This window comes from Microchirus variegatus (assembly GCF_963457635.1).
Source record: "Microchirus variegatus genome assembly, chromosome: 16".
NCBI classification, from domain to species: Eukaryota; Metazoa; Chordata; class Actinopteri; order Pleuronectiformes; family Soleidae; genus Microchirus; species Microchirus variegatus.
The window spans coordinates 23917130-23945047 of NC_139817.1; the positions used below are offsets into that span (position 1 = coordinate 23917130).

General features: G+C 44.4%; 1 protein-coding gene across 4 annotated transcripts in view; it reads left to right on the top strand.

The window, feature by feature from the left end:
• The window catches only part of fbrsl1 (fibrosin-like 1), a 306180-nt gene extending 291405 nt beyond the window's left edge, over positions 1-14775 (top strand). The window contains exons 10-20 of one of the 4 annotated variants that reach the window (XM_083903205.1): positions 150-310; positions 4085-4135; positions 4333-4428; positions 6908-6979; positions 7186-7215; positions 7523-7594; positions 8367-8499; positions 9309-9392; positions 10465-10548; positions 11386-11650; positions 12232-14775. In XM_083903205.1, the coding sequence (XP_083759331.1) occupies positions 150-310; positions 4085-4135; positions 4333-4428; positions 6908-6979; positions 7186-7215; positions 7523-7594; positions 8367-8499; positions 9309-9392; positions 10465-10548; positions 11386-11650; positions 12232-13537 (2354 nt within the window). In that variant the 3' untranslated portion in view covers positions 13538-14775. The remainder of the gene's footprint in view (positions 1-149; positions 311-4084; positions 4136-4332; positions 4429-6907; positions 6980-7185; positions 7216-7522; positions 7595-8366; positions 8500-9308; positions 9393-10464; positions 10549-11385; positions 11651-12231) is intronic. The other 3 variants (XM_083903206.1, XM_083903207.1, XM_083903208.1) reach the window with 3 other exon arrangements.
• The last annotated feature ends 13143 nt before the right edge of the window (positions 14776-27918 follow it).

Below are 27918 nucleotides of genomic sequence, written 5' to 3' on the forward strand. Positions count from 1 at the left end.
AATTTTAACAATCTCAAAATAAGCTGTTAAGGAACAACAGTGTCTCCAGTGACTGTCTGTGATGATTATGCCAGTGACTTTCTATTCGAGGGAGAGAGTGTGTGGTGTGTTTTCTGCTGGGATGACTCTTGGTTCTCTCTTGTCTTTAGATACCAGCCTGTTGATATCATTCAACCAACCAATCATGTATTGCCAGCCTCATTCGGGGATTCTGATTGGCACATTGTCACAGGCAACTCTCTTACCACCACCAATGAGTCCCCACGTAGAAAACCCTCACAGCATGAGCTGGAGAAACAGAGAATGCCAGGTGACTATTTCTCTTTTCTTCTACCCTTGTTGTAAAAACTGACTGGGCGCCGTGCCTTTTTTTTTTTCTTGTCCCACCCTCCATCCCCCACCCTCCTTTTTTTCTTTCTTTCCTTTCCTTTTTTTTTTTTTTTTTTTTCTGGGTTTCCTTCGCTCTCCTTTCTTACAGAGCATGACCTCCTGAGGCAGGAGCTGAACAACCGCTTCCTGGTTCAGAGTTCAGAGCGGGGCCGGGGGCCGCCCGCCTCGCCGCTGGCCCCCGCGTCGCTCCTGAGGGCCGAGTTTCACCAACACCAGCACATGCACCAGCACCAACACACCCACCAGCACACCTTCACGCCCTTCCCCACCAGTCTGCCCCCGGCCGCCATCCTCACCCCGCCCACCGCACCCCCCATGGTGCGTACCCAAGCCAGAAATGTGAGGATAAGTAAAAAAAAAAAAACAAGAAAAAGACCCACCCAACTGTCACCCCCTTCAGATCTCCTCTTCAATCAGTTCCTCCCTGTTTTTTTTTTTTTTTTACTTTAACCCAAATTCACCAACTATGTCCCATAGCTGTTCAAACCCCCTCCCTTTCAAAAAGATGATTTTTTTTCGTACTCTCCTGTTGAGAAGCTGGGAGCATCACAACAAATGCTGGGCGAACACGACCCTCTGGCTGCCACCTCCACACACACACACACACACACACACACACACACACCTCTACATCTCCCTACACAGGACGCTTCACTCTCTTTCACAGAGACTCGCGTCTCGTCTGCCAAACCAGCAAACCTCACCAGATTCAATTTAAAACGATTCGTCTCCTTCTTAACTTGGGCACAGATTTCCCTGTTCATAGTTTGCTGTGGATCAAAAAAAAACCAAAAAAAACGGAGGAATGGCCTGAAGGCAGGCTTTTCAATTGTTTGCAGATGGATGTGTTTTAAACGGTGCTGACTGTTTTTATTTGCCTGTTAACAAAGAGCTACAAAGACGGCATCTGTGTGTGTGTGTGCGTATGGGCATGCACAGCTCAATAGCAACCATACTTGCCAATTTCGAAAATTCAAAGCCAGTCAAATAACCCTATTGTAGATGAATGGGCTATGACATCACTGCAGTACTGTTTTGATAATGTTTCTAATTGCTTCCGTGCTTTGACTGCCATTAAGTCTTGTGTAGGGGGGGTGGGGGGGGGGGTCAAACACTAGCAGATTAGTTCAGGGAAAGAAAAAAAAAAAGGTTATAACTATTCATCCATCATTTCAAATGCACAGCAATCTCTGACAGTGGATTTTAGACGCGGGCCCCATTTGTAGCTTTTTTTTTTGTTTGGCATTAGTCTAATAGATCCAATCCATCATGTCACAACCTCTGATTGAGAGCCCGCGGACCCATTAAGGCACCATTTCAAGATTACCCCCATCCTGTACATCTGAAATCAAAGCCGTGGTATTTATGGAACAGCGTTTAGCCGCCTCCTTCAGCTCCTTCAGCTCCTTCAGCTCCTACACTTGGCGTAAGCTGGTCCCGCTTGTTTCTTACGTGGTAGGAATTACACACACACACACTCTCGTCTCTTTGGAGATGAAAAAAGGGCTGTTTCCGCGTCTCTCTACTGCTGCCGTTATGTAGCCCGTGATGTACGTAACCTTCAATCCCTCGTGTTTGTTGTGAAGGGATTTTTTCTTCCGTTCGTGTCCTCTGCTCTGTTTTTCCTTTTTTAATTGAAACTGTGTTGTTGTTACTTAACTTGTGCCTTTTCCCCCCTCCCTTCATCTCCTCTGCTACAAACGCTGCTCTCCAATGCTTAGAGAGGCAGGAGTAATAATGATGTTGTGGTTGTCGTACTGTTTTGTCGTAAAAAGGCAGACCACATATGGCCCAGTTGTTCACTCTGTCTCTCTCTCCCTCTCTCTCTCTCTAGATGCCCCATGTCATTTCAACTCTATAACAGCCCTCGGCTAATGGCTGTAATTAATGAAATTATGAAGCCTTTATATTTGTTTATTGTACAACACCCTGAAGCAGCTGGCTTGCCAAATGGCAGCACTGAGTGTCTTTGCCACCCCACCCCCTTTGCCCCTGCCTTGTCTTTGGACCAGGAATATTCCTTAATTGTTATAAGATGAAATATTAAGCCTTAATTAACCAAAGCTGTTTACAATAAAACCGTGACAGGCACCATAAATAATAAGGGCAAGAGCTTTAGATTTTCCTTTTTTTTACAAGGCCATAAAGCAGCCAAAACCTCTCTCTCCCAGTGTCAGACATTAAACGGGCCGCGCCTTCAGAAATGCAGAGGAGCTGTTTAATGAGCTCCAAAGCCGGGTCGCCGTTTCCTCTCAATAGGCTGTCTGTCTTTGATTTGGACCCATTATCGCCCCACAAACAGGGCCGTCAACACCGCCACTGTGACTGCTGCCATTTTGCGTGCAGATGTGAAAGGCCCCCCCCCCGGTTCACCAAAGAGGGGGGGGCCCCCTGACCCCCGAAACTCTGCCTCTGCACCAGCAGCTCAGCCAACAAATCCGCCCCCCCCCCTGCTCTCTGCAACCACCCGTGTCGCAGCACACGCGCGTGTACTCACAGAAACTCTGATTCATACCCACTCGTTTTCTGGTTTTTATGTAAACCCAAAACATCTGCGGCTGCCAAGAGGGCTTTGCGAAAACACTCGCAAAAAAAAAGTACCTGCAAATGGTTTTGCGAATTTTTGCAGAATTGGAGTAAGTTACTGTCACTTGTAATTAGCCCGTTTCAAAATAGAGAGCCAGTGAAAAGACACACAAAGCTCCCATTCATGCAGAGTGCTCCTGCTCTCCCTCCTCTCCCTCCTCAGTTTACTGACTAGATTCCCATGTGTTTAGGGATATGATCAGAATTCCCTTTTACATCAAACAACAGTGTTTTTAGACAAGCAAATTGTAATTGAGATTTTTCTTCTTTTGGCCGTAAGACTTCAGCGTTCAGGTTTTTTCGAGGTTACAGTATATCGGTTCCACGCTCATCTGTCCTTAATTAGCCTCTAACCATTGCGAATGTCATTTACTAGATTGGGTTTCAGTCATAAAAGGCAGACTACTCATTCAAGAGGTTCCATGAATTATTTCCATGATTTTATACACAGAGAATTGGCCCCCGTTTTTTTCCTGTCTCTTTTGAAGTCTGGTTCTCTAACACCCAGGACAAACCCATATGTCTCCATGTGCTCCCTCCCAACTCTATCATGGAGATTGTTGTTTTAAAAAAAGAGAAAAAAGCGTTGCAGTCAAAAGCAATCAGATTCACATTTCTACAAATTTTCCAGTGAATAGAAACAACTGGTCTGGTTTTGAAATGGTCTGATTCCCAAAGCTGGGCCTCCACGCCCAAACCTCTGTACGCTCAATTGGAAAATCATGCAGGCTGCCTTCATCTTGGCAGTCTGCTAAAGCGACTGTATTGTTAGTAATTTAACTGCCTATCTGACCATGCAGTTTAAGTAAACCCATGACCAGTGCAAGCCAGCTGCTTCTCTCCAGGGCTTATTACTCTGGATCATAATCCTGCTTATTACCAGTTACAGATGTTGATCACATGATGTGTTTTCAAGATGTCAAAATAATGAGATGGTATTATTATTTAAAGAAATAAAAAAAAGCTTTTCCATGAAGGAATTTGACAGAAGAGATCATTATGTTTCCTTATTCATTATTTAAAGAAATAAAAAAAAGCTTTTCCATGAAGGAATTTGACAGAAGAGATCATTATGTTTCCTTATTCTTTTCTCTCCCGTCTCTTCCAGTTCGACAAATACACCCCCAAACTGGACAATCCATTCATCAGACATTCAAACGTGAGTTCCCTCTTTGCCATTTTTAATCACATTTCTTTAATTTGCATTTGGCAAATCAAATATTTTGACATATTTGAATGCTGCCATTTGGCTGCGGTGGTGCTTTGTGTGCATTATGCTTGAGTCCTGTACGTTATCTCTGTTTGATTTTGTTTTTGTGTCTTTTTGTGTCTCCCATCCTCCTCTTTTCTCCCCAGTACTTCCCCTCCTACCCCCCCACCATGCCAGGCATGCCCCCGCTGCTCCCACACTCAGGACCCTTCAGCTCGCTGCAAGGAGCCTTCCAGCCCAAGGTCAGCCCCACATCCCCCACCACCCTCGACTCGCCCACCGTCGACACACAAATTGAGAATTTAAATGTCCAGTGTGTAAGAATTAGCGACACCTCCGCTCAGCCCTCCCCCTTCCCACGCACATCGGGGAGCGACAGTGGCCTTCATGCACAGAAAGGATGTAAACACTATTTACACCTTTCTCCCACTTTATGTGGCATCTCAAAACACATCATGGATCCTCTGGCTGGTTTTGCTGCTGTTGAAACACGTGAGCAAACGTTGGCAGCCTGTGCACAGCAAGGCATTTGCCAAACGTGCATATAAACGTCTTATATTACAGCTACAAAAAAACCATGTTTATTTCAAGGAGAAACACACGTTCAATTCCGTGTCTGCAAATAAAAATAAACCCTCCTAAATGTTACACACTGGACTTTTGAGGACGTATTGGCGCAAACTTAAAAAACTAATTGCACACCAAAAACAAACACAAAATCGATAAAATCACACGCACTTAGATTAAAGTCTCCTTTTGTCTGAATTTAAATGCACTGCTCTGTCAAGGGACAATGATTGATATGATTTTTTCATTCAAGTCATGTGACTTTATGTCGTTTTTTATTCCCTATATAAACACAGTGACTAATACTGTATACGTGATAAGCACAAATATGGTTTGTTAATTTAAAAAAAACTAGGCTATGCAAGTCCATAACATACATGTGAGTCATTAAGGAACGTCCTAGTAGTGGATACTCACACAAGAACTGGTTGCACCCTAAACTTGAAGCATATGTTGGATTTGAAAGGCTCTCAACGCTGAAAATATGAAACAGGATTCTCATAAATCTTGCCCCCCCCCCCCTCCCCCCCACCCCCTCCTTCCATCCCATTTGAATCTATTATAACACTCCAGACGTGAACCGGGGTCAGCGCTGTGTGTTGACACAAGCTGTGACGAACCATGCCAGGGACAAGAAAGCAAAAAATCTGTTCAGGCGAATAAGCAAAAGCAGAGAAGGTGCAGGAGTGTTAGGGGTGTAAAAGGATGGGGATGAGGGTGTTAGCTTGTCTGGCAGATGCCCAGGGGCTGTGACCCAGTGTAAGCCACTAATCAAAGCTGCCCTAAATCCGCTGGCCCGGTTCCCAATGGACTCTGTCATAGAGGGGGCCCTTTTGTCGAAAGGCCCCTCCAGATGGCTCAAAGAACCCGTCTTATGTGTCTAAAAACCCCTGCTAAGTATTCTGGGAGATGAGCTGTCTGGGAGATGTGTGTCTGTTTATGGGGGGAAGGGGGGGTGGGGATGGTCACCCCGCAGGAGCCCTCCTCTCCCTGATTTAGAGGCGGATTATAAGGCTGATCTAAGCACTTGTTCTTCAGCAGCTGAGAGAGGAGGTGTGTTACTCTGGCTCGCCGCCTGCAGCGTCGCATCACTGCCATTTTATCTACAGCATCAGCGATATAAGTAGCTGGAGCTGAGGATTAGTGAACTTGTGTGTAGTGCTACTGAGAGAGGATATAGGTTACAGGGACGCTGGCGTCTCTCGCTGCAAGACTGAGATTCTGACATTCTTCCATGTCGAGTAACACTGACGCAACATGTAGTCACATAGTTAAAGGTGCATTATGTAATAAATCTAAAGCAACTGGCCATAAAATCCTCCTAATATGTCACAGAGACTCAGGAATAATGTTCATATAACAAACTGAACTCACCAACAACAACAGTACAGACAAAATATTTGCATTAAAAATATATATTTTGCAGACTGCAAATCATGTTTATGTTTTGAAATCATGTTTTGGCATGTGGCGCCACCTACCACCGTCTACCAATCATTGCAGTCACTAGAGTCTCAGCTGCCGAGTGACCACGGGTTGCCAGTTGCCACTAAAAGACCTCGGTATTTTAAATTTGAATGTAGTAACAGTTTTTGGCCACATTCTTACATATGGCACCTTTAAATATATAATACAGTCATTTCGGCCTTAAATTTAAAGAAATCTTTATTACTAATACGAGTTAGCCAGTGTGTATTTTGTTGTTTTTGTCCTTTTTATTTATTTTCATTTTATTGTGTGTGTACTGCGTGTTCTGTTGCCAATAGCGTAAGACAAAAACGACAACAATTCCCATGATTCCACGCTGCCTCCTGACACGATATAAGGTCTTTTGTTGTTGATTTGATTGACAGAGCCCTCGTGGCTACATATTGTACATGTATGTTTGCTTATTCTTATTAATACAGAAAGAAAATCAATTAAAACTCCTCTACCAAAAGCACAATTAAAGCCAATCCATATGATTGTACTGTTATTTGCTGTGGTTCACATCCACAATGGTGTGAATGAGTGTAAAGTATGGAGAAGCTATTGGATGAGGTCAAGTTACCTCCTGAAACCATCTCCTTAAAGCACTTATAAATAAATATAATATGCTGTAAATGATGATCTGATCAACCTGTGTCTCTGTGTTTGTGTCTCTCTCTCAATCAGCCATCGAATTCCATTGACGTAACGGCGCGTCCTGGAGCAGTACCTCACACACTCCTACAGAAGGATCCACGGGTAAGCATGACGCTGAAATCGTCCGACCGACGCCATTTTTGCTTCTGTCCGTCGCGGTGAACGGCCACGCGGAGAAATCTTAGTCACCGCCGTCTTCTTGAGACTCTTCTGTCCCTGCCTGTCTGTGCACACATTAAATGAAAGAGCTCTGCAGGACTGTACCATCGTTGTTGGTGATGATAATGATCGTGTGTTTGTCCATACAGATAACAGATCCGTTCAGGACATCTGTTAGGGTAAGTGGTTGCCTTGTCCATCTTCTTGTTTAGCATGTCATCTCTCTGGCCAGGCCACAAAGTCTGACACTGCAAATTCTCCCAACAAAAAAAAACCTGTTGGCTGCATTTTACGGCTAGAATCGAGGACTCTATTGGGTCGGAAGTCAGGTTTTTTTTTTCGATTTTTCTTAATCTGTTGCCTGGTTGAAAACTCTGACCAGTTCCCACTTTGTAGTTTGGCCAGAACATATTGATGCCAAAATCCACTTTTAGCTCCCCGTATCAAAGCCAGCAGGCTAACCTCAGTTTCTCTGTAAATTTTTAGAAACCTGGCAAGTGGTGTGCAGTGCATGTCCAGATCGCATGGCAGATCTACCACCACCAGCAGAAAATGAAGGTGCGTGAGATGCAAAGTGATGTCTTGCAGGAGTTTTGCTGTCATGTAAAAATCGAAAATACAGTACGTTGGTAATGAAATAATGTCCCCTGGATAACACACTCACTGAAAATTTGGGAGTTCTGGTTGTGTCATATAGTTGGATCTTTTACCTGTAACAACAATCTATAATCGTGTTATTGGATTCAGGAAGGACTTTGGAAAATGAAAAGCAAGAAAATGCTGTTAAAGTTTATTGACAAAACAAAATCTGGAATCTTCTCTTGTGTAAAGGTTTTGTGCTCGGCTCACTCCACCTAAAGAGAAAAAGGGCAGAAATAAAAAAGCGTCCCGTGTACGGAAATAGTGGCTGAAATGATGTGTTGACCAAAATGCAACATGTGAGCACAGACCAACAAAAAAAAAAAAATGCCAGTGTGGAAATACTCCTCTCACTGACAGAGGATGGTGTGGCCTCGCCATGGAGATCCTCTGCTAATGCCACTGGCCCTGTGGTGTCGGCTCTTCTTGGGCTCTGAATGCCCGTTACCGAGGATTTAGTGTCCACTAATCAGCTTACAATATATTTGGATAACACAGTCAGGCCAAAATTGGAGACACGGAGCCATTGTTGACAAATCGTCTTCTGACAAATCTGTCACCCAGTGTAGCTGAGGACAAATCCCTCTCACTCTGCTGCTGGAAATGTTTGCTGTTATTTCTTATAGCGACCTAATTTCCTTTGTCTCTCTCTCTCTGTCTCCTTTTATCTCCCTCGCTCTTTGCACTACAGCAAATGCAGCTGGATCCTCACAAAATCGACATGAACGGGAAGCTGGACCTGTTCAGTCGACCCCCAGGTCCAGGAGTCTTCCCAGGCATCCCGTACCCTCATGACCTGGCCAGACCTCTTTTCTCTTCCTCAGGTCAGTGGGGTCACGCGGTGCCCAATGCAGGGGGGGGGGGGTCATGAACTGCACCTTCTGAGACAAATCATTCAAAACGCTTGAATTATGCCGTCGTCGAAAGCCTTTCCGCTTGCATTTTAGAATAAAATTTGCATTTTATAGCCCTGTGTCGGAATTGTTCCTGCACCACTGCAAAGAAATAGCATCGTTATTCTCCCTCCCCTCCCGCGTAATGTTCACTTAATTATAGTTGTTTTGTAGCAAATGTTTTGCCAGTAAATGGAGTCAGACATTCTATGAATATGGATGACTCTCATTCAGGTAATAGACTGATTTGCCCTGCGTTGGAGGGCAACGGGGAGGAGAAATGGCCTTTGACTAGTAATTATGCAGCGGCGTGTCAGAGACCCTCCTGTAATTGGTTCGCTCATTAACCATTCATGGAGTTTTTGGGTGATGGTTACTGTTTTGGGAAAGAGGCACAGTGTGGAGTTGACCTCAATAAGCAGCTATAGCACACACACACACACACACACAAATGTACGGCCGCTGCACTGAAAACCCAAATGCTACTCGTTCATTCGCTTATTGCCAACACTCAGCTGTCTCTACACTCATGCAACAGATGTGTGATGCTTCTGCAGAGAGGGGGGGGGGGGGGAATAAATGCAGTATTTACTCTCATTTACATGTTTTGTCATTGATAATCACAGGGGTTAGAATGATGATTGCTGTGGGTGGAAAATAAGTGTCTTTTCTCTCTCTCTGCCTGGTTATGACTTTCGAATGAGATCATAATAACAATGTTCTCCTTTCTGCTCTAATAGGCTCTGGCCACCCAGCGCCCTCCCCCTATGGCCCTGCCCCTCACCCCAGTGGCTTCCTGCCTCCTAGCCATTTGGCAGGTAAGTGTAAGTAAACCCATGTTCAATTTTTTAATACATTTATCTTCTCCTCCTCCCCGTCTCTCTCTCTCTCTCTCTCTCTCTCTCTTGCACTCCTGTATTAAACACATTACGAGCCACCAGGGTGTCATTCGGAACTTTCTATTTCTACGTTTGATCTCGGATTCGTTTGAAGTTTAATGTGGAATCCGGTTGACCGGCGTCATCGTTCGGCGGGTGCAGTAGCCATCGTGTAGCCAGACGTTATGATTCGTAGCATAAGCCCTTAAAATAACTCAGACGAGTATACTCGGCGCAAAAAGCAATACATCACACTCATTTTCTCTTAGCATGCAACGTTGATTTTGTAATTCATAGCTACTGTTTACTACTAGGTTTATTTGTGCATGTAATTATTTTTTTCACCATTCTGTCACCGAGTTGATTTCATGGGATAACACACACACACACACACACACTGCACAGAGGAGGAAGACATTCTTCTGTGAGGCAAAAGGAAATTGTTGTCTTTCCTGCTTTATTAACACCAGAGATGAAAATCCTTAAGCCTTAATCTGCAGACGCGTTATTGGTTGGATATTTTTTTTGCCGAATTAAATCGGGACTGCAAATTAGCAGGTGATAAATGTTGCTCGCTGTCGCTGACGTGTCGACAATTGTGTTATTACTATAAATGCATGGAGGGTAGAGTTTGCACCAGTGGATCCCATCAGACGCTGTTCTCCAATTAAATCATTACAGTCAGTCTAGCCTTATTTTTTTTACAGCTTCTACTTCCCCTGAACCGACCACAGGCCATTTTTCAGCAGAGAGCTCCAACAACTCCAAACAAATTTTTCCCATTAAGCAATTTTGTTCCACTCGCCCCAGCAGAGGCAGAGACACTCCACTCCAGTTAGTGGCAGTGAATCCAGATGACCTGGCAATTGCAGAATTATCAGGCAGGGAGCTAGAATGGCTAGGGCTTAAAAAAGAAGCTCGCTTGTAAGAGAAAAGCCGAGTGGAACGGGCTGGTGTTGGGGTGAGCACTGCAAGCCAGCCCCCCCCCTTTTGCTAATCCCTGTTTGGCATTTTGCAGATCCTTTCAGTCGCTCCAGTTCCTTTGGCGGCCTCGGCAACCTTTCAAGCAGTGCCTTTGGAGGATTAGGCAACCCCTCGCTTGGTAAGCGCTGGCCCCCCACCCCTCTCCTCCTCCACTGCTACCCCCCTACAATCTGGCCCCTGTGGCCGGTGACAGAACAGAGTAGGACAGGAGTTTTAGACCACAGGGAGAGCCAGGAGGGGAGGAAAAAAAAAAAAATGATGAAACTTTTGCTCTAGTTTCTGTGGCAGAGCAAACTTAGCCCAGCGAAGCCCCAGTAGCGCAGCACAAACATGCCATAGCAAACCTCCTCCCTGCCTGCACTTCATCCACCAACCATGTCCCCAACAGCCTGGCTTTAATCTGGCTGCACTTCTGCCAACATGCACTCTCAGGTCTGCTGTTTGGTGGCAATTCATCTATTAATTATTTGATAAGCACCTTCTGCACCACCACGAAGGGCTTTCTCTCTTCCCCCCTGCATCCTCCTTTCTATGCCTTTCTCTCTTTCTCTTCATCCTTGCTATTCTTGTGTGCCAAACCCTGCTGTGAAAATGGATATAATTGGAATAGACATGCCGTGGAATGCTAAGGTCTCCCTTGGCTTTTCACAGCCCTCAACTCCTGAGGGCAAGTGAGTATCCCCTGTTCATCTGGTGCAAAAAGGGAAGGGAGAAACCCTTTAGTCCAAAAACAAATGAGTATTTTTTTTTTTTTGTCCATTGGTGGGGGGAGCCATTAACCTCTACCTCTTTCAAACAGCTTCAGTGAGAGAACCTCCAGAGACAAAGACAAAACCTTTTGTTGTTGAGTCTTTCTCATCATATGTGTCCTGAAGAAGGTTTTGTGCTCGATTAACTTACACTGGGTCCCACATCTCTCTCCACCCCACCCCCCCCTCCCCCTTTTTGCCTCTAGGGTCCAACAGTATGTTTGGCACCAAGGAGGGGCCAGGAGGCCTGCCCACGTTCGGCAGCCCCCACCACGATACCTGGAACAGACTGCGACGCACCCCGCCGTCTTTCCCCACCCCGCCGCAGTGGCCCAAGACCGCAGACACCGAGAGGAGCAGCTCGGCCAACAGCCACGAGAGAGAGCGAGAGAGGGAGCGAGAACGAGAGAGGGAGAGGGAAAGAGAGAAAAGAGACTCGTCCATTGGGAAGGAGGAGAAGGACAAAGACAGGTGCGTTTGTGGTCTAATTTCATGGTATTATTCAGAGGGAAACTTTAATGTTTTCAAAAATATTCTCCTCCATGGACGCAGCTTAAAAGATACATTAATAATCCATTTTCCAAATAGCATTAGCATATGCGTGCGGAGTAAATGTGCCCAAATATCGCAGGCCTATGCATGCACGCACAAAAAAACGACATGAAAGTCATTATCTAATTATCTCTGGAATTGCATAAGAAAGAAAAAAAACTGACAATTCCTCTGGCAATTAAGAGGATCTTTGAAAGCTAAAATAAAAAAAATAGAAATCATGAAACAATAAGGAAAACAGTCGTAAATCAAACAGGAAGAAATGTGCTCTGAGGGAAGCTATCAGTCAAAATGTAATTGGAAAGGATCTCTGCGGAAAATATTGCAGCAGCCCACAGATGTTTCCATCAGACTAAAGGCAGAAAACATGATCACAGGGAAACTGCAGCATGGTGACCTATTTTGAAAGAGAATTAAAACACATACATCGAGTACATCCCTCCTTCATCACCTTTGTTTTCACTGGAACTGACAGCATTATTGTCACGCTGTCATTTCAGGGACTCTGTGGATCGCAATCGACACTCCAACCGCTCATCCCCGGCCTCTGCTCCCGTCAGCTACCAGATCAGTAACCTTATCCGCTCCAACAGCCAGAACTCCAGCGATTCGGGGCGGCATCACAGTGGCAGCGTAGACCGAGTCCGCGAGGCGGAGAAGGAGCTGCTCGAGCGACACCGAGAGTCCTCCGCGCTGGCTGACGTGAAGGTGAAGGAGAGTCGCTCCCCCGGCAAGGAGATGCTAGAGAGGAGATCCTCAGAGGACTCCATCAAGCAATCGCAACGTTCTCCGTCCCCATACTCCAAGGCAGTGATCAATGAGCAGAGCATGAAGATAGCAGGCGGGCCCCCGCCGACACTCAAGGACAATGAGAAGAAAGAGCCCCCGTCGGTAGACCTGCTCCACAAGGTGAAAAATGACATGAAGATTAAGGAGGAGAGGAAGGAAGAGCAGGAGGTCATGGTGGTGAGCTCAGAGCCTGCACCCCAGCCACCGACACAAGCTCTTCCTGCTCTCCTTGGGCAACCTGGAAACCCGCACCACCACCACCCGCCTTTGTCCCAGCAGCAGCAGCCTCTTCCCTCACCACGTTGCAATGAAATCCCCGCACCTGGCTTGCACGGCGTGCCCATGGCTCACTCTCTGCCCCTTTCCATGAGTGCCATGCCCCACATGGGCAGCCTCAACGTGTTAGACCGGGCTCGCATGGCCCCCTTCATGGGCGTGAGTCCCCTGGCTGGGAGAGAGCGTTTACCCCACGCGGCCTTCCCGTGGGACCCGCTCAAAGAGGCCTACCGCAGCCTGGATCTGCAGCGGCGCATGGACTTCCAGCTCAGGGCGGAACAAGGACACCGCTTCCCCAGCGCGTACGAGCAGGAGCGGGCGTACCGCGAGCGGGAGGCACACGACTACTCCCACCACGAGCACCTGTTGGAGGTGCGCAGAGAGCACGAGAGGATGAGACAGCAGGCGGAGGAGCGCGAGCGCATGCACCTGCGGGAGGAGCTGGACAGAGCTCGCCTCCATCAGCTGCACCAGTCCCCCATGGAGGGCCACCTACCCCACATGCCTCCCTTCATGCCCCACCTGGGTGGCATGCCCTACCCCAGACTCAGCCCCTCCACGGGACACAACGGTCCCCTGAACAGAACACCTCCGACTGCTGCACTCAGTGCACCCCCGCCCCTTGTGCCAGCTGGCAGTGCCAGGCCAGCCTCCCCCAGGAGGACTACCCCCCTCACCTCCACACAGGACCCACGGGACTACTCCCCTTCCCGTAACCCCAAAGAGGTAGAGGCTCGGTAGCTTCTTTTAAAAAAAAAAAAAAAAAAGTGCACAAAATCTTAGCAGAAACACTCACAAACCCCACTTTCCCTAAATTTGAAATCTCCTTGTGAACGAAATGCACTGCTCTTCATCAAAGGAGAGCGAGACTCCCAAAAGGGAAAGGGTATGATTGTCATAGTGAAAGTGAAGGTGTGTAAGGCTGATTAAGCACATGCCATGACTTTACTTTTAGTGGACTGGAGTTTTCCAAAATGTCGGTGAAGAAAAACACAAACGCGTGTATGTTTATATCCGACTTAAATATTTGATAATTAATATATTAATCCAATATCTCTTTTCAGCTTTGTGCGAAAAGAGAGGTCCTGAAATGAGTTTGTACATTTCCTATCCTTGTTCCATGTATAAATATCATTTCTATGAATTTTATGTATTTTGTGCATTAGTCACACATTTTACAATATTTATCCCAGTTGATTGTGAGACATATCCAACTATGACCCACTGTAAAGACTGGATTTTTTTGGGTTTCGGCCGTCAATAACTTTAACCTCATGGTACCAGGATATCCTCAACAATGACAATGTACGAGATATGTTTTCGTTCCATTTGTTTTGCCTTTGAGATATGCAGATAAAATATATATTATGGGGTCTTTGTTCAGTCTCTGTAAAGTAATCTGATGTAAATAAATTGTTCATATTCCTCTGCTGCAAAATTACCATGTAAATTTATTAGGCTTTTTAACCATTTCTAGAAAAACAAAATGAAATGACTCTAATGGGGGAGTCGCTTCCCTTAGCTGAATATCACGGTAAAACTGACAAACCTTTGCCCGATGGATGGGGAAGTATGATGGGAGGGTGTTGCAAAAAGGGGGGGCCGACGAGGATCATCTGCAATCTATGCAAAGCAGCACTCAGCACCCTGATGAAGATCACCTGGAGGGAGCGGACAATACTGGTGACACTGAGAGAAACCTGGATTAACACATGTTTATATCTACCAATGAAATAATGACGAATTATTGAAAGACTTCCATGTCACAAACTGGACCAGCCCCCCTCCCCCCCACCACCCCTCCCCCCTCCCCCCGGACAGAAAAGAAGGGACGCTTTCAGCGGGCGGCAAAAAGGACGGTTTTCTGTCAACCTTGTGGTGTTGTGCAGTTGTTTTTCTTAGACTGTTGTATACAAAAACGAGTAGAGTTTTAGGCCTGCAAAAAATGAAAATGAACATTCATGGTTTAAAATGTACAGAATAAAGTTTGGACCTAATGTCACTCATTGGCCGCCTGTGTTTAATCCTGGTGCTGATTGTCGCAGCCGAGCGCGACGAAACCCAATCTGCCCGCTGAGAGGAATGTTGGTGTTTGGTCGATTAGTGCTTGTGCTTCAGTTTCCAGCATGTGGAGTATTTGCTCATGTCATGTGAAGCTATTACTCTGGAAATCATAAAGGCAACAGACTTGTTCTGGCAGTGTAGCCTAAGCCGTCGGATCATTTGACCGTAATCTGTCATACATGGGCAGCACTGCTCTTCAGAGGGGATCGATGGGACCGGGCCAAGGCAATACGGGGGAGGGACTAATAGGACATTGATTCTGTATGAAAGCAGGTTTTGAGTGTTTGTGTTGCAGGTAACTGGTATTGACTGGCAACCCAGTGGCATATTGACCCACGGTCTGGACTCATTAAAAGGAGCGATGTCTGGGAGGGAGGTTATCGGATGGCGGAGGAGACGCTATGCTCCTTTCGCATAACCCCCCCCCCCCCTCACCTCATTCAACACCACTCATCTGCTTTTCTAATGAGGCCAGAAGGTGCTCTGGTGTGGGCCACGGAGAGCGCCCCGAGGTGCCCCGTCCCAATATTGACGAGACCTCGGCTGTGCTTGCCGCCTGTCCAGAGACGACCGATTCATCCCGTTAATGCCTCGACTACTCATCACCATGCCGCGTGTCATGAGACCCACCAATCCTGTCCCAGGGTATCGGGCCCTCTAATAACAGCGTGGATCAAACCGTGGCCAGGTCATTAGGGGATGTTACTGAAAATCAATGGCACTCCTCTGTCTCACACACGTTTTTTTTTTTTAAAGGCTCCTTTGGAAAAAAATGCCAGAATGGGGCTGGCGTATTGGGAAGACTTAAATCACTATCACTTTCAATTTAGACCCCCGGTAATTGAGCCAGATATTCCTTCAGCGGTGTGTAGCATCTGTCAGTGGCCAGATTCGCTTTAGCGCCCGTGTGCTTTCAGGTCTAATCATTTAGTCAACAAACGGCACTTAACCCCTGCAGTTACTGCATAGTGATTTTTCCTGTAACTATTATTTACCAAACAAGCTTCGGTAGAAGAAGAACACACGTCTTACATCCCCCCCCCCCCCCCCCTCCTGACTCAATCACTGTGTGCCTTGCGCTCCATCCATTTTACAGCGGAGTGAAGAACGGCCCTCCGGAGATGAAAAGCTCCATCAATTTCACTCATCGTCTGGCAAGGTCAATTTATTTCAACACACAGTCCATCATCAGAAGGGAATCAATTGACACATTGTGTAGCATATCCAACCCAAGGTGGGTTATTACAGTATCTGCGATTGTCAGCTCTTTTTCCACAGCGATTCTTCACCCTCAGGCTTTTTTTCCCCCTTTTTTCCTTTTTTGTTGTTGTTGCTGGCATTGTTTATGATATGTTTTAATGTTAAACTGTTCTTTATTTGATGAATTATTACCAAGACAGGTCTTCGGGACATTTCTCCACTACGCTCCCCATTAATACGATATTGCGGTATCAAATGCTGAGACATTGTTTTATTGTTATTCTAATCCTGCTTATTTATCTGTGAGAAAACTCCGTCGCTGAGGGTTTTAGGATTGAATTTTCATGCTCTCACTTCCAAAAAAGCATTTGGCACAGTTCGCCCAAGGATTCAGTGAACACTGGAACAGACCTAAGGGGTTTTTACTCACCACAATGGCTCCTAATAACACAGCACCGAGCTAATACCATGGGCAACAAATGAATGGTTCGGTCCGAGGCTCCTTTTCTCCCCGCTAATAAATCATGTATGAAAGTGTTTTTAAGCCGCTACGCAGTGGCTTCCCAGGCTAATGCATTAGTTCCCATAAGACGGCTGTTTTGAAATGGAGATTGGTAATGAGATGGGAGGTCCCCGACTCTATCACATTTGGATTGCCGGGGCCTCCACTGGGCTCGGGTGATTTGGGAGACTGTGCTTCAGGGTTTCCAGAAATGTTTCTCCGTCTGTGGGGAGAAGCAAACCCTGACGTGCCTGTCTGACACTGCTTTTGGTTGGAATATTCTGCTGGATTTTAAAACCCAGATGAAGCTGTTAAAAAAAGGCGATTAACACCATTCCTGTTGCCAGTGCTGTTGTTGTTTGCTCTGCGGTGTTCTGTTCACCCTGGAGGGAGTTACTCACGCGTGAATTGTGATGATGCAGACGTGCTGGGCACAACATGAGTCGAAAAGGAAGAAAAACATTTACTTCCTGGTATGTGATCACGTTAAGGTGTTTGCTATTGTGTGTATCTTTTACTTTGGTCCCTCTTTAAATTATGGACACCCTTAAAACAAGTGAACATTTCATTCTGTCACTCTTCAGGGGAAAATACTCTTATTTTTAGTGTTTGTTTTTGTAATACTGATGTTGGCCATTGGGGGTGCTGTGTCACCACTCTAAAGTGTTTATTTTGAAGGTTTTCTGCAAGGAATGTTTTGGTCAAATCAGTTTACATAGTATGAGAATTAATAATGATGTCATTTACTCTTAAAAAAAAGAGCAAAATAACTTATTATTATATCATATTAAATCATTTAGATCAGTGGTTCTCACACCTTTTACACCAAAGTGTGACCTGAGAAAATATTGAGCTCTCAAATTTACACCATTATCACCAACGTTAAAATACAGTGGTGTAAATAGGTCGAGCAAAGTCAGGAGGCAGATTTATTGTTTTTATATATATATTTTTTAATTGTTTTATTGTTTTTATTATATTTTATGTGCCATGTTTTATTTACTGTATTGTTTAGCACTTTGTACCAGCTATAGCTGCCTAATGCGCTCTATAAAAAAGTTGAGTTGAGCGAATTTATTCCCAATAAGATAATTTTCTCTCTTTTCATCAATATACTTCATACACTATATGGTATAGTGGAATTAGATTAAGATTTTTTTTGGTCGCGCTCGGATGCCAGTCTGAGCGGAGTCCTGTAAAAACCCATGTGAATGCTGATTAAACACATTCCCACGAGCGAAAACCCAGTTTAAATATGGGATTAAAATGTGTTTTTTTTACCAGTGGGAATGAGGGAAATGTCTCCAAATGACAGCGTCTATGAACTGTGAACTGTGAGAGAGATGAAGGACTTGGTCACTAGATCACTGTCAGTGCAGACTGCGTGTTGTTTTGACCACCTAAAAAGGCCAACAGCGTCCACCCTCACGTGTTGCCGTCTAACCCTTCAATGTCAACAGAGTGGCAGCTGACAGAAACCAGGCCAGTCAGCGGTGAAGGAGCTGACTTGGAAACGCACCGAATGGTGTGAATTCCAGACCCCGGTGACAAAGTGCTGTCTAATGTCTTTGCACCTCCGGATCCAGGACAAATATCCCGGGCTGGCTCACACCACCGCCACTACGGCTGTGCGAGGAGAAAGATTATAGTGTAAATCCCTCACAGAGGAACCTCAGAGAAGCGTGGTGGCGCGAGACAGGGGGCGGAGTGGAAGAGAATCAGGGAAGATGGAAAAAGAAGGAGGTCCAGAGCAGCCGGCAGCCAAAATAAGTTTTCCACTTTGATTCAATTTGGAGGATTTTTCCAGTCTTTAGTGGAACCTCAAAAATCTCCCACACTGGCCATATTATGTACACAAGCCATAAAAATGAATAACATTTATGCAGCTGGGTGCATCTGGCAGAGATAGGGCTCTCGTTGAGGGACCCACAGGATGGCACCGTGCCGCCACACTATACCGTCTCTGTTGATGCCACCGCACACACCACCCTCTCTGTTCTCTGTATGGCCACTAGACAGGAGAAGAATTAAGGGAGGGATGGGTGGTGTAAAGGGAAGCACTCCAATGCTTCAAAAAAGCGATTTCAAGGCGAATGGAGGCCATACATGGCTGGTCCAATTTGGCACAGCTAATGCACATGATTAGCCGTACAGACGTTAATCAAAAGTGGCTCAGTATTTGAAGAGGGGGGGGGGGGGGATGGGGGGGCGGTGAGAGGCGCTGCCAGCTGGTGACAACATGGCTTGTGTGCACGGGCCAAGAGTGAAGTTTATTTGAATATGGATCTCGCCGTGACCGAATTTCTCCAGAGCTCGGTTAGCGGAGTGTTCCCTGGCTCATCACTGGGATCGCCTCAGAGCCGCTTGGCAACCGAGGGGTGGGGGGGAAGGAAGGAGGAAGTTTTTCCAAGCCGGCAGAATGAGAATTACCATTCAGTCCGTCCCCTCTGGTGGTGTGGGCATATTCAGAAGCGTTTACTCAGTGTGAAGCTGGCAGCCATGCAATACCTATTTCTTGGCGCACACGCGTGAGGATTTCCTTTCCAATATGAAATTATGAAATTGACCCAAAAAAAAAAAAAAAAAGTTGTTTTTACGGCCTATGAATTAATAACGCGTAGGAAAATAAAACATTCAAACACACCATGCTATTGCTCTACTGAAAACAAAGAGCTAATATGAAACTGTCAGTGTTTCCTTAGTGTTCACTGGTTCATTTATATAAAAAAAGACCACCAATCAGCAACGACACATCAAGAGCATTCTCTATATAATATTATATATTGAAGTATTACCTTTCTCTTTAACCTTGTAATTGTATTTCTTTACTTTACTCTTTATTTGTATTTATATGGTAAAAAGATGTTCAAAAACTATGTAAACCTACAATTAAATTGACCTAATTGTAAATTACATGCTAACCTACATGCCATATGTAAGAATGTGGCCAAAAACGGTTACTACATTCAAATTCAAAATACAGAGGTCTTTTAGGTTTCGTTTTCTGACGTAACTGGCAACCCATGGTCGCTCGGCAGCAGAGACTCTACTGACTGCAATGATTGGTAGACGGCAGTAGGAAGCGCCACATGCCAAAACATGATTTTATGGCCAGTTGCTTTAGATTTATTACATAATGCACCTTCAAATCAAAGTATGTTACCAACTTGAGGGAGGGTAGATTATTTCAGGTGACTGCAGTTTGTAAACACACCACTAGATGGCACTATGCTTTGTTCACTGGTCCTTTAATTCCTGTATTAGAAGTTATTTTTAAAATGTAAAATTATTCTACTAATTATACCAACATAGTACCATGTGTTTTATATAATAATACATGTCCATACACCAGGAGTGATATTGTTATGATATTTATCATCTGGATTTATGAAGATATATGTTTTAAACTAATAAGCATAGTCAAATATGTATATATGTATATGTTTTATGCATATTTTTCATATTGCCACATGCTTTTATCCTTGTACAGCTAAAGTGGAAATGCATGTATTAGAAATGTATTCAGATTTGTTCATGTATGTTTTATACATATTCTTCTATGCACACTTATAGATGCATAATATTATGTAAATAACTTGTCAAAAAACAGTGCTGTTCAGACAGGTCTGCAGATAAATGTGACAGCATCACGATCACAGGAACAGCTACTTCTACATGTTTGAATTAATGGAATAATCAAACGTTTTAATGGTCTACACCTGCAGTATATGTTGCTGTTCCTGCACTGCTTACTCTCATTCCTTCTTCCAGAACAGTGAGTCAATCACAAACATACTAAAACGAGGCTGGAGAAGGGAAGGTGAAGACTGGCTTCAGTGGAACCCGCTCCACATTCCAGGCCCATGCGTTGCCTGCCTCCCCTGCTCCGTGCAAATGTGTCTGGCAGCTAACATGCTTCGAATGGGTTCTTATCTCCTATCTGGGCAGGAGTTCCGTGCGACTGAGATAACAAACCCTATCTTATCTCGCTGTGTTTCGTTAATGTCGCAGCTTAAGGGGCTTGTTCTTCCACTTGCAGTGTGGGGAGGCGCTCGCAGAGCGGATTGTTTGCAGATTAGTCAGCGCAGGCCTCTGGAGGTTCTCGGAGCGAATACGAAATGTGCTTCTTTCTCCTCCCGCAGACGCGCTCGTATACGTGCAACACTGGCATAGTGGCTGCCTGCTGCTCCCCCCCCCATGTCAAATGGCTGGAGTAGCACACAATGGTTGGTAGGCATCATTACACAGTGAGATCGACAACACTTATCACATCAGACAAGCTCTGACTGTGCGAGCCAAAATAAAAATGTGCCTGATAGCCACCCAAGGCCAGCTATGTGACTGAATGCTTTGGGGGAGGATTTGTTATTATTGTGTTGCTGATTAGCTTTAATCATTGATATATTTCGAAACCACATCTATTTGACTTATCAACCAAAACAACACTGCTGCTGCTGCAATATTTCATGTGGGATGTTTTTCTTTTCCCCCCCCCTCAGTCTGTGTGGCCAGATTCATGATCGTCCCTTTGTGACACAAGAAAACCAGGCAAAGCTCCATTGACTTCAGCCATCTGGCTATCTCACTCAACCCTTGGCTACACAGTGGCTCACTCAGCGATTGATTGGGGGTGTTGAAGGCCAGCTATTTAACACATCAGAACAACAAGTACTGCTATCAAGCTGGCCCTTCTCATTCCTGGTTTCTGTGCCGCCCAAGAATGCCTCTTATCTCTTCCCTTCTGCGTGTTGGTTTAAGCCAGACAGCATATGCCCACATTCCCCGTGTAACACACCGTTTGTGCATTTGGTGCAAACCCTGACAGACAGAGCAGCCGCAGCTCAGTTATGATTGGGAGTTTATTCATTGCGTAGGGAAGTAAGAGGTGGGTCTTTTTTTAAAGGTGCCATATGTAAGAATGTGGCCAAAAACGGTTACTACATTCAAATTCAAAATACCGCGGTCTTTTAGGTTTTCGTTTTCTGACGTAACTGGCAACCCGTGGTCGCTCGGCAGCTGAGATTCCACTGACTGCAATGATTGGTAGACGGCGGTAGGTGGCGCCACATGCTAAAAACGTGATTTCAAAACATAAATATGATTTGCAGTCTGCAGTACTGTTGTTGTTGGTGAGTTCAGTTTGTTATTATTCCTGAGTCTCTGTGACATATTAGGAGGATTTTATGACCAGTTGCTATAGATTTATTACATAATGCACCTTTAAGTTTCCATATTGCAGTTATTTTTTTCTCCCGTTGCTGCACCAAAAAGACTGACAGATAAAAATAACCTGTGCCCTTGTGTTCCATATCATTAAATCCCGCTCTCTCGTGTGATTACACTCTTATTAGTGCCTCCATTCTTCTCCCTTTTAATGTTATTTCTGGTGAAACAAGCCTGATAACGTGCACTTTACTCGCTGGATGCGCACTAGATGCACACACATTCTTTGTTGTCGCCGAATGGTTTTAGATGGAAAAGTGGCGGGTGTAATTATAATTCCAGGGGTTTTATGAAATCAAATATCACAATGAACGTCATTTTATTTTGCTTGTAATCTCTCTCGCTCAGGCTATAGTGGGTGTTTTCAAAGAAGAGCGTGCTCCGGGGGGGTTTTAAATGGCTGACCGTCTTTAAATAGAATGGCTGCTCTGCTCTCTTGCTCTCCAGTCCTGTTCTTTTGTCTCTAATATGCAGCCAAAGAGCTCGACAGTCTGGGAGACATGGGGGAGATTTGTCGGCCTGTGATCTCCATGCCTCCCTTACAAATGAGCGCTTTTGGCAGGGGCTTCGCTGGAGGTGCGGCTTCTCTGCCCTGCTGGAATTCTGATGAGACTATACTCTGCGGAGCTGCTGGTAATAAAGTCAGGGGCCGGAAAAACCGAACCTACTGAAAGGAATGACCTTTAATCTAACAAACACTGCAGGTAATTTAACATGCAGTGGCTCAGATGTGCATGTGCAGGTCTTTGTTCTCTTGTGTTTACTCATGAAATAATTCCTTCCAGGCGGCAACACATTTCAAACGTGTTATTTCTGTTCCCTATTTTGGCGGTGGGGATAGTGACACTTTACATTTTTTCAGCAATCAGTGATGTCCGATGTAATATCTGTATTCATATTTGACTAGTGGGGTAATTTAGGATGCACTCACCGTCCAGTCAATCTTCATTATACTGGACTCAACTGCTCCACCAAGCACACAATTGCTTGACATTGATTTTACAGATTCTCTCGGCGCGTGTAATTCCTCTTGCAAGTGTGTGTGTGTGTGTGTGCGGTAAAGAGCTCTCCTCTGTGCTAAAGTATGATGTTAACAAATTGCAACCTCAAAATCTTAATCCCTCCGAGGATAACCGGGTCCATTTCAGCTGAACAATGAGCAGGAAATGGCTGATATTGATTCCGGTCATTCCCACTCTGCACCGAGGAATCTCAAAACCGCAGAGCTCCCTCCTTTCAATCCAACATGGTCGCCTCATGAGTTCAGCCCTTCGGCTTCAATGAGTAATGATTCATAGGAAGAACAAGCACTACCCCTTGTGGCCCAGTTGGCCCAATGCAGCGTGGGTAAATGGCACCTCCAGCTGCTCATGGGCCCCTCCTGATAAGTTAACCTTGTGATAACATGCTAATGCCTGATTAATGTTGCAGTAATTAGACACAGCTTTTCACACTCAGTTAAGAGGACATCCTCCAGCAATTAGCCTACGCCGGAGAGAGATAATTTCAAAGAGCAGCGCGGAATCACGTTTCCCCGGCGCGCCTTCGCTCCCACTTGGCAACATTAAGGTTTATTTTCTCATTATTTCATTTAATTACACATTTGATGTTTTATACAGCTGCCACACGTAATCTTTGATCCAATTAGGAAATGCTGATTGACAGAGTGGGTGTGGGATTCAATAAGATGCGTTTAATTTGCTGCAGTGTGACCTTATCAGAGGATCTGCAGAGGATTCACAGTCCACGCTGACTGACAGCTAAGAACATAATAGCATGCACGGACGCCACGTCTTTGCGCGTAGGCATGTGCATGTGTGAGAGTGTGCGTTTTTCCCTCACTGTACGTGTAACAATGAGGAATGAGCACATTAGCGAGCAGAAGCCCCCGTGCTGCACCAGCCTCCCCACAGCCCATTAATAATGTACTGCCAGGGAGGAAGGTGGGGGGGGGGGGGGGGGGGCCGAGCTGAGATTAGTCCTGCATTAAGGACTCGTTTGCTTTTTCTATTCCGGAGACATGTTGGTCTTTCTTAAACAAGAAAGATCAGCCCACTTGTAATTGGACTGTAAAATCCTATATCAAAATTGCCAGTAGTCCAGCGCATGTAATTCCTTTTTCACCGAGGGCAGTGACTGGAACTCCACTGGGGGGTTTTTCTACATGGACATGGTGAACGCTCTTAATGTGAAAATGACAGGGTTTTCTATTATTACAACAACTTCACTGACGCAAACATTAACATAACCACGCGGTTATGGGAATACATTTGCATTAAAAAGTCATTTGACCTCACTACACAGGCAGTGCATGCAATGGCAAAAACTGCAGAAGCTGAGCGTTTCATCCATGCACAACAGTCATCGTCTGACCAGTGAGGGCTAATTTCAGGTGTTCACTGTGATTATTTAAAATAGAAATTGACAGACGTGGGTTTTTTGCATCAATGCCAATTAAAATCAGTGCAGACACTGGCAGATATATGATGCTGATGATTGTTTTCTCTTCCCTCTGATAAAAGAAAAAAAAAACCTATTTAAGTATACCAAATACAAAATTGCTAAATGAGAATAATGTAAATACTAAATTAAATAGTAAATACAAGAAACAGATCATCCAAAGATTGATGTAGAAAGATACACTCACTTATTTACTTGTACATTTTATTTTAATGTAGTATTACTATCATGTGCATGTGGGCGTGGCCGTTAATCAGCTGGTGTGAAGATAACAGACACAGCTGATGCTGCTCAGTGATCATGTGGATCTGAGCATTGCAAACCGCCATTTTGGCTCCAGTGTGTCAAAAGGATTTGTATGTTCACGTTGTTTTGATTTATTTACATATTTACTTTACTCTTATTTTCCTTTTCTCCTCTCTGAAATGAGCAGTCCATTGGACATTATGACACTTTTTGTGAGTATTACCTTTCTCTTTAACCTTGTAATTGTATTTATTTACTTTATCTTTATTTGTATTTATATGGTAAAAAGATATGTAACCCTACAATTAAATAAGAAGCAGCTGATGCAGTTGGCAACACATTATCTGGTTTGAACTTCACTTGGTAACAGTGGTATTTTAAAAAATAAGATTTTCTGTTAGCACATTTAAAATGTTGGTCTTTAACTTTAATTGAAACCATCTCAGCAGTTTAGTTCATATCAGATGTTCTCATAAACATCTGCTATGTGACTGGACTCCAGTTCATTATGTGGTGTCAAAGGCAACTAAAAAGGGCTGCACATCTTCTCTTTCATGCATCACAATAATGTTTTTATTAGCTATAGGTTATGTAATGCACTTTATTTATTTATGTGTAGCCCTTTACAACAACTCACAGGTGACCAAAGTGCTATCAACAATACAGATACACAGCATTAAGAACACACAGTTTCATAAACATGGACCAGAGCAGAAGTGAAGTGTCACCACACTACTGGACATTCTAAATGTTTGAGTTTAGATGTGAAGAGGCCAGGTCAGTGATAACACGCAGGTCAGGGGAAGCTTATTCCAGAGCCTGAGGGCGACAACAGGAAAGGCTCGGCCTCCCTAATATTTACATCTTGCTGGTTGGACGACCGCAAAGCTATTCTGGTTGTGTATAGATAGATAGATAGATAGATAGATAGATAGATAGATAGATAGATAGATACTTTATTCATCTCACAGAGAAATTCAGAAGTTTAGTTGTTGTCTTGTGGTTTCCTGTTTTATTTTGAAATGTCACTCTCCTCTCGTTTCAGGTAACTTGCCACTTCCCCTTGCGTTTTTTCCCGCCAGTCTGATTGTCTTCCCCGTCCTGATTGTTTCCACCTGTTTCCCATTACCAGGTCATCAGAAGATGTGTCAGCGGTCGCTCTGTGCCCCATCATGTCTCATCAGGTTTTGCACTTTTGTTTGCTACAAGCCCTCGTTTTTGCTCGTAGTTTTTGTTTTTTTCGTCGCACTTTCAAAGTAAATGATTGCAATCGGGTCCAAGTCCTTGTTCGGCTGTGACATGATAGTTGTGTTTGTTCAAAGTTCGAGCAGGTGCCTTTCGCACTAGTTCAGGGGTCTGCAACCTGTGGCTCTAGAGCCTCATGTGGCTCCTTGTAGCTTTAGAGAACAAGGCGACAAATAAAAGTATTTTAATATGTTGTGCAACACATCCAACGTCGAAGTAAAATGCAATATTAAGTACACATGTGGATGTCCTGTCCATCTTTGGATCTACATGCCTTTTTCTCAAGCATGAACAACACACACAATCCGAATGTTTGCTTAATTTATTTCAAAGTGGGTTCATTTTAATTTCAATAATTTGTCACAGACAACCAAACAACGGAAGAACTAGGTCTACGTCGATGTGTGTTGTATAAACTGAACATTTTGTAGTTCTTAAAGTTCATAAATGAAAAGACTTATTGCTCTTTAATGTATTATATCTGCACAAAAACCTTTATTCCTGTTATTTTGTTCATTTTGTGGGTTGTTTTGCAACTTTATTTGGGTGGAGAGGGTTGACAAAAATGGCTCTTTGCGTCCTAAAGGTTGCAGACCCCTGCACTAGTTGAAGGCGACTCAGTGAAGACTGAGCGACACCAACATAAAGGGCTTTACAGCAGTCAAGTCTTGAACTGATTGAACACTTTCTGAGACTCTAGCCTGGATATAATTGGCGAGGCAGTGAAAAAAGAATGGGGCCAAGAATGGAACCTTGGGGGATGCCAAATCGTCTTTGACAAATAACCAGCATTTGTATACTGTCAAAGTGATAGAGTAACATTTCCCTCTGAAGCATGTGTTAACAATGAAGAATGAAGCAGCATATGGAAGCAAGTTAAAAATGGACTTGACAAAAAAACTGCTTTCGACAGCTGGAAACACAACATGCAAACTTCTCAGGTGTTCGACTTTTTTTATAAATCTCAACTTTCGACGTCACATTTCACGTCAGTGTTGCACATCAAGGTTTCACTGTCAAGCCTTTTCTCCAATTACTATGAGGCTTGGTCTCATAAAATAAAAACACATTCCAATAATGAATCTTGTGACTGGGAATACAGTCAAATATTCAGGTTTATTGTCTGCAGGAGTAGGAGCATGTACACGTGTAGCCAAATAAATCTTTGCCAGAGTTTGGTTGCGTTCAGGGAGATGTTTAAACTCCAGCGCTGCCGAAGATTGTCATTATTCATGACTACATCAGACAGCTTCCAAGGAAAGAGTCTCTGGAGTGTCTGATTCATCTCCCCAACATCGCTGTCCAACAGCTGGCGCTTGTAACAGCCAAGCATCACACTGACGGATATTTCCACGAGGTGAATGAAACTGTCAAGAAGAAGAAGAAGAAGATCTCATCCAGAGTTAGCTGGATGCTGCTGGAACTCCACAGGTGACGCAGGCTTCCTGGCAAAGAGTGAGCAGTGACAGTTTTCACTGGAGTCCAAAGTCTGCAGACTGAACACAGCGATGAGTAAAGACTCCAGCTGCACCAGCGGAGCTGACGCCAACAATAGAACTGTCAAAAGAAGATCGGGAAACTGAAGCAACACATCTGTTTCCAGACCTTCACTGATCTATGTACTTGTGAAAGATGCTGTGGACAGAATTAGGGGCAACAGCCCTTCTTAATAGACAGACCAGCTGTTTATCAAACATGTGTCCACTCTGCACTTGAACCTGAAGGATCTGCAGGAAATCCTTGTCACTTTAACTCGACCGTACCTGGAATAACGGGAGACCACGTCCTTAAAGCTGCAGTACGTAATGTTTGCCCCAATGTAACATTATTTGTATGCGTCATCCTTCACATGAAAACAGACTCTGACAAACAATACTATCAGACCAGGCTGAGGCTGTTTTATGAGCTTCTATCATCCTACAACTTGTTTGCGTTTGTCTCAGTTTACTAAAGCAAAGCTGCTGTTGCCTCCATCTGTTCTTATCCAATGTTCTTATACGAGAGTATTTGGAGTTGATAGGCTTAAGTACTGTGTAATATACTCAGTTGTAGATGTAGTACTACATATACGAGGGGAATTTACTCAAGTAGAAATGTTTATGTGGTACTTTTACCTTTGCTTGAGTACATTATTTATTTGTACTTTTAAAGAAGTAAAATGAGTAGCACTGGTAGAAAAGTG